We start from the raw sequence: 7733 nt of genomic DNA on the forward strand, positions 1-7733 counted from the left end.
GGCTTTTTCTCCCAGCAGCATGTACTCCAACACACATTAACATTTAACATTTAACTCCTGAAGTTAGTACATCACCCAGCTTAAACAATTCAGATTCATATTTTTGGGAACTCTGAGATGTGCTGACAAGCAGTAAAAAAACTTCAGCAATTGAGTCTCCCCTTCTATAGACGATTTCAATTTAAATTTCCACTGTCTTCCATCTCACTGACCTTGTGTTGCAGAAGCAACCAAAATTTCTAGGACTAATTACTTGCTGGTTGTAATGCACAATGGCAAGCTTATGTTCAACACGCAACTGAAAACAAACAGTTAATTATGTGCTTTCAGAAACACACAGAGCAACAAAAGGAGCAAATTCAGGAAGACCAAAAATGCAGCCAAGCATTTTAATGGTGAAGAATGTTCCATTTGTACTGTAACCTGGCCTTCTCCATAAATACACAACTTGGACTCCTTATTTTAACTGCAGTTGAAGAACACCTTACACACACACTGGAATAAGCCTTGGCATATTTTCAGACTAACTTATATCAATATAACAATACTAGTAATTGTTTTAGTTTTGAAGGTATTATTTAAAAACAGTCTTTTAATCTACATGTAAAAGCATTTCGGTTCTTCTTTTAAGCTACCGCACATGAAGATACCTTGTCTAAGTTTTTCATTCTCAAATAATTAAAAAGCAGCTCTGTTTCATTCTTTTCATTGATTTTATTAGTATTTGAACTGTTATAAGGGTGTTAGCTTCCACACTTTTCTGGGAAAATAGGAGAAAATAGGGAAATAGGAGAGGAAAAAAAACATTGTCTGCTACTTCTTCCTTACCTATTTGTGATTAATGTTGCTCTCCTGAAGTATGATTAATAAATAATTAGTAACAAACAACTCCCATCACTCCCACAAGCATTGCTGAATTACCTCAAAGAAATGTTTCAACCACATCCACAAAAACAAATGCACAAATGCCTTAAATATATTTATGGCATGTAAAAAACTGAATTGCCAGCTACAGTACGTTTTGAGAAAACTCAATGCACACCAGTTAAACTGATGTTCTGCCACGAGATCCTGCGTGTCTGAAACCTCACTCTGATGGTTTCAGATCCCATTTCCCCTTATTAGAAACTAAACCCAGCAATGCAAGAAGCTGTAAACTACATTGGAGCTTTCGTGTGGATGTTGTATGTTATCAATAACTGTAAAAGGCAAATATCAGGGTGTCTTTTACAGAATCACAGAATCTTCTAGGTTGGAAGGGACCTTAAAGATCATCTTGTCCAACCATCAACCTAACTGACAAAAATAGACACCCACACAACAAACAAGGAGCATCATCACTAAACCAGACCTCCCAGCACTACATCAACCCGGCTTTTGAACACCTCCAGGGATGGGGCCTCAACCACCTCCCTGGGCAGCCCATTCCAATGCCTGATAACCCTTTTGGGGAAAAAATTTTTCCTAATATCCAGCCTGAACCTCCCCTGGGGCAACTTGAGGCCATTTCCTCTTGTCCTGTCGCCTGTGACTTGGGAGAAGAGACCGACCCCCACCTCTCTACACCCTCCTTTCAGGGAGTTGTAGAGAGCAATAAGGTCTCCCCTCAGCCTCCTCTTCTCCAGGCTGAATAACCCCAGTTCCCTCAGCCTCTCCTCATAAGACTTATTCTCCATTCATTTGAAATAAAAGACTACATTTTAAGATGTTTAACTATCCAGAACTTCTAGAAGTTCAATTTCCCAAGGAATTGTAACTTGGCAAGGAATTCCTGACTTTTCCAGCAGAAATTGATACCTGAAGTAGAACGAAATCCTTCTGTTCCACTTATGCACTTACAGGGAAGACTGCTTCTCAGTCTCAGTTTCCCCACCTGTACAATGATATTTTCCTGTCAGATGGCAGTACTTTGAAGCTAAACTGCTATTGGCAAAGTACTCCAACATCCCTGAACAACAAGGTTAACTACTGAAAAAGAACGCAAAGTACATGAAATCGTTATCTTGTCATTACAGGATGAACTAAAAACTCAATCCCCAAAACTTACAGTGAATTTTGCCCTTTCCTCCATCACTTCATAGCCCAGTATAGTGGGCGTGGATGGTCGATCTTCCCAGCTCCTGGAATCTGTATTCTGCTCTATGTCGTCCATGGGCTGAGTACAGTATTCCATGGATGTATCCAGACCTGTAAATTTAGTCCTAACAAGTGGACTACCACACACAGATGACGTAGAACCAGTCTGGTCAGGCACGCTCATCTTTTTAAAACTCCCAATTGTAGAGTCCTCTAGCTGTCCTTTTGAGGAGCTGGAACTCGTGGAGATGCTCCCAAAAGAAGAACTTCTTTGGTTTCTGTTTGTAAAGCTGGATGATGAACTTCCAATAGGAACAGGAACGTATGGTGTTGCCATCCTTCATGGAAACAACCTCAGTTTTTGGCGCAGGAGTTTAAGGTTCATTCACTGTACAAGCCATGATTTCTCATCTTGTCAAGAGCACAACCTGCAGTGAAAGACAGAGAATGTTTTCACTTTTAAGTGAAAGCAACAAATTTGGAAGAATCTATATCAGCATTGAGATATAGCAGTATTGACAGTTAAATATTTTCACGAGGAATTTGGCTTCACATAAAAGCTGCTTTACAATTGTATCTCTACAATTTGAGACAAGCTTTACAGGAGTTGTTTTTCCAAGCTATTAAAATTAAAATGAGAGAAAGTTAAAGTAAGATTACAAACGAGAAAAATCGTTTTGTCCTTTGTGCTTTAAGTGCTATTTTGTTTTATTGAAAAAGCCAGCAATCTTTAGGCATACCTAAGAAGCTGTTGTATAAACAGTACAAAGGCTTGTCCCAGAATTGCTTCTGTAAAAAGCAGACTACATGAGCCAAACATGCATGTGACAATATGGATGACACAAAGCAAAAGACAACACAGTAAACAACTTAGGTGAAAACATATTTGCATATATTACATATTCACTGAGGTAGAGTGGATCTGTTTTCAAAGCAAAATATTGTTTCAAAATGATTTTTCAAAACAACTCTGTTGCACATAATGCTATAGACATTCGTAACCCTGTTAACTGGGCACATTTTCCATAGCTTGAATAGGAGCAACTAAGTCTTACAAGCACGCACATCAAAAGCAGGGTTTAATAGCAATTAGTTTTCCCTTCCAGCAGATTAAAATGGGAAAAGCAAGTTCAGGGCAGGAAGATAAACAAAAGATTTGATTTTTTTTTTTCTTCAAGAAAACCATTTCAAGCCAAAATTAATCTTTTGTGTGCACATTTCTAAAGAAAGCAAAAAATTAAGACAGCACTATCAAACTGCCAAAAAAAGGCATCATCTCCCAAAGAAGGGCTCTTATATGATACAAATTAGATGCCACCTCTTTGGATTAATAGGAAGTGAGTCACCACCTCTTCCACCCAAGAGTATCCCAATCAACCACGAGGCTGCAGGTGGCTGTGAAACGGGAAACCATCGACCTGATTCAGGTCAGATATATAATCAATCATCTGTGATAATGTCATTATAATACCAAAACACACCTCCAACCTAAAAGCTACCTGCCTCCAAGGTGCGACCACCCTTCACTGAGTCTGCGCTCTGAATTTTTCTTAGTCTATACCTTTAAATGCAAAACAAGGACATTTTACACCAATCATAAAAAAAGAGGCATGTATGACTTGAGTCACTCAAGCTCCACCTGCAAGGTAAAAAGTAGTATAAAGATGGCTTAAGAATGGAGGGATGTTAGGGAAAATACCATCATAGACAAGTCAGGATGACACCATCATGGACTATCACTGGCTTCTGGGACCAGTCAAGGGGCTGAGCCTCTCTTCCCCCCCCAGTAGGGACACCTATTGGGTGAGATCCACACACTTGTGGATGGAGTGCTTCCCTGGGAAACAGAAATCTCTATATAGAGTTGTTTTATGCTGCTGTATTACTTGCACGTGCGTTGCAGACAGTGCATTATCACCAATCCAAAAGAACCTGTGATTCTGTTGCCTCAATAAACTGCACCACACGTTAATCTGGCCGTGAGAGCTCTCGTGCAACGTGACCAAACTCCTGAAATCTGGCCATGCTAGTTCTCTCAATGCAGCTAGACAGAAGGTGCATCACACTATTGTGCATCCCTAATCGTGATAGTTCAACACATTGAACGTGACCAAGATGTAGCACCGAATTGGGCATCACTCGGACTCCAAACCCAGCCGCCCCCAGCCCCTCTGATATCTAAGGACAAGCTGGAACACAAGGGGGTTTATTTTCTGCCAAATTCCTTCTCCCGTTAAGGCAACATCATCTACTGGAGCAAAACCCAAATGTGTTTCCTAATTACCAGGGTGAAGCGATGCTTTCACTCTCTTGCTCTAAATAAATCTTAGAGAACATGAATAAGGAAATGGATATGAAATGAACCGGCACCAGCAAGAAAGACTAAAAAATGCCCTTGAAAGAATTCCTTCAGCGAAGGGGAAAAAAATCCCCAAACTTCCCCATCCTTTCAACTACACAGGGAAATCTCCACACGTTCAGTATGTCACAAAGCTCAGGGAACTTGATCACTGAGAACAATTTCAAACTGGCAGTGACTCCTTGGGAGCACCTCTGCCTCACCATGGGGGGAGGCTGGACACTCGGCAGCAGAACTGTCAGGATCATAAACCCCTCCTGACTGATTTTGCTGGTCAGGTGCAGCATTTGGACCATCCAGCAGCTTCTACTGCAGCACAGTCCTAGGCTTGGTTGTGTGACTTAACCCCAGGTGTCAGACAGCTGACCTGCTTCACATCACTTGAAAGCAGCAAGTCACACCTGTCTTGGGAGACAGGACATTCTCCTGGAGCTACACCAAAATTTAAATCCCTTTTCCCACCTGATTCTCAGTAAGAGCATCTGTTTTCTGCCTCAAACAATAAACGTTTTTAATAGAGGTAGAAACACCACGACTGGAGTATTCTCTGCAGATTTTCTCTAGTGATATTCTCAGCATGAAACACTGAACAAGGTAACTCCTTTTTCACTTGCCACTTCAGTGATTTTTCCATGTTACCAGCATAAGGAATTAAGAGCATCCCCTTAAAGGATGCCCCACCCAGCTACGCTCCTGGTAAGTGTGAGATTAAATCCTTATAAACAGAAAAATCCAATTGAGTCCATGTTTTGAAACTGAAGGATCAATTAAAAAAAAAAAGTTATCTTCTGCTGTGTAACTTATGAAACTGAAGCAGGAAAGAAAAGTAGGCCCATAAATTCACCCAGGTGTTCAGGGAATTTCGAGAAGAAAAAAGCGCCTGTGCTTTTCAGCACTTTTTGGAAAAAAAAAACCAAACAAACAACCACAAAACCAAAACCCAGTCACAAACCACAACATTTTCACCAGTTACAATACTTACGAACACATGTCTTTTCTAGGACTTCTTTCTTTAAAGTGAAATGCCAGTCAAGAACTTACACGCTTCCTACCACTCTAAAATGCACACGCATTTACACACTTACTACTGCTCTTAAATGCACACTCATTACTGCAAGGCTGTGGCACTATGCACGAGCAATGCAGCTCAACAGTGCTTTCCAGCCAGATCTGTAAAGCACTTGGTGTTAAGAACCCCACATCCACACCATACATGCTTCAGCAGCTTTTATGTTAAACTAGCAGTAATTTGGCACTGACTGAATGCTTATTAGCAGCTGGACTTCATTAGGTCTGCTCCCAGGGTACACTTTCTGGTTCAGTTTCTTTCGTACTCTGCAAGAGGATCACAATATCTGCTTCGAAAGGACATTCTCCACTCAATCTGACACAGAAAACATACCTATAGATAAATAAAAAGGGGCTCATAGTACCAACGGTACAGCCAGATTCCTGCAGCTCTGAAGAGAAACAGGAGCATCAGGTCAAGTGAGCAGAGAGCATATCCCACGTCATTTAATTTGATTTTTTTGTGTGTGTCAAGAAAACAGAAAAAGAAACATATAAACATATTACATTAGAGCCTACCAGACTCATAAATACATATTTATGTATGTAAATCCACCTTAAACTGTAAAGGTACCACAATTTCCAAATATCTAGAATAATTACATGCTATGAATCACAACCAGGTTTAAAAATCACATTAATTTGCACTTTATAAAGGCTAAACATCAGAAAAAGAATACAACACTCAAAGGAGGGCCATAACACTCAAGCTTTTTTATGAATATAGAAGTTTACTGCCAATTCATGCAACAGAAGTAAGAGAAAGAAATCTGATAAAACACTTTTAGACAAACCACACCACTCATTGCTTATACTGGTGCAGCCAGGAGGGAAGATTTAGGCACAGAGTCTTCTACTAACCAAGGCTCATTGCTGACTGGTCTCATGTATCACTGTGTTAAACCAGGAGAATCATTGCACAACATCAGTTTTCAGAACAAACACACCACTCACAACACCTAAGAAACAATCCAGTCTCCACACTCTTCCCTGTCTAAATATCTGCTTTACTTTTTATAAGAAATTAGTTTCCTCTTTAGAACCCCGTATTTAGTTTAGTTTGGTTCCCAACTGTAAATTACAGTGAAATAAAGAAGAGGAGAACATTTGCTGGAAGTACTGACCGGCTAAATCTGAAATGGGACAGGACAGAGTCCCAGGAACCCTACAGTCACATGCTACAAACCAGCATGACACTAACTTACCCTCCAGGGTGTTTACAACAGCCACCTCCCCTTTTTTGCAGGCGAAGCAAATAGGCTATAATAAAACCACTTAAAAAAGGGTTTGCCTTCAGCTTGCAGCTATCGCAGCTCCAAGCCCTTTTAAGCTAATGGTTTGTATGTTTAGTGAGAAACAGGTAAGCCATGCAATTCAAGGATAATAGATTAGAAACCAAACAATCCGTGTTTAACAGTTCTAATTGGATTTAGAAGACTTTTAGCTCTGCCATACTATCTGTGGTTTCGCGTGGTGTGTCTCTGTTTGGAGGACACAGCTGGGCTCACCTCTGCCGCGGAGGATTTCTGGAGGATTTCGGCGCTGCCGTGGCACGCCTGCTGAGGAACCAGTGGGCTATTGATTAAAGAGACAATTCGCTGGCTTGGGGCTTACAAAACTTTTACAAAAAGGGCTACCGTTTGGCCCCGGCTTCGCTCAAGTTACTTAATGATGTGTTTCACCTGTTTACGAACTCGAAATCGGGGCCTATTTATCAAACCTCACACTCACTCACACACACACGGGGGGGAGGGCAATTCCTGCCCTGAGGAAACTGTCACCACATCGGAAACAACTCCGAAGGGACCCCAAATATTCCACGGGGAGACGCGCTTACGCTGCTTACCTTTCCCTGCGGCTTAACGGTGCTGAAACACGAAAGGAAAACCACCCCCACACCCGCCCCGTGGCGATCTCTCCGCATCCCGCCGGTAGGGCCCCGGTGGCTCCGCAGGGGACCCGCCGCAGGCCCGGGCCGCGGGGGCCGCCAGGTGCGGAACTTCAGACGGCGAGAGGGGCCCGGCAACCCTCGCCCCCTCACGAAGCTTCGGGCAGCGGCTGAGGAACCACCCCCCTGAGGTGAGGAAGGCGCCTTCCCACCCCGGGGAAAGGGAGTTCCGTCCCCGCCGTCCCGGCAGCGGGACCGGCCCCCGCCTCGCCTCGCCTCAGCGACGCGGCCCAACCGCCCGCCTCCGCACAGGTGGGCGGGAGATGCGCCACCGGCCGGCGC

General features: G+C 42.6%; 1 protein-coding gene across 2 annotated transcripts in view; it reads right to left on the reverse strand.

Moving 5' to 3' along the window:
• Positions 1-7563, reverse strand: part of SNX16 (sorting nexin 16) — a 32454-nt gene extending 24891 nt beyond the window's left edge. The window contains exons 1-2 of one of the 2 annotated variants that reach the window (XM_014965678.1): positions 7350-7563; positions 2048-2504 (exon numbers count right to left, since the gene is read on the reverse strand). In XM_014965678.1, the coding sequence (XP_014821164.1) occupies positions 2048-2413 (366 nt within the window). In that variant the 5' untranslated portion in view covers positions 2414-2504; positions 7350-7563. Of the gene's footprint in view, positions 1-2047; positions 2505-7011; positions 7045-7349 lie in introns of those variants that run through there. The other variant, XM_014965679.1, reaches the window with a different exon arrangement.
• Positions 7564-7733: the final 170 nt, after the last annotated feature.

Source organism: Calidris pugnax, unplaced genomic scaffold (genome assembly GCF_001431845.1).
Source record: "Calidris pugnax isolate Ruff unplaced genomic scaffold, ASM143184v1 scaffold41, whole genome shotgun sequence".
NCBI classification, from domain to species: Eukaryota; Metazoa; Chordata; class Aves; order Charadriiformes; family Scolopacidae; genus Calidris; species Calidris pugnax.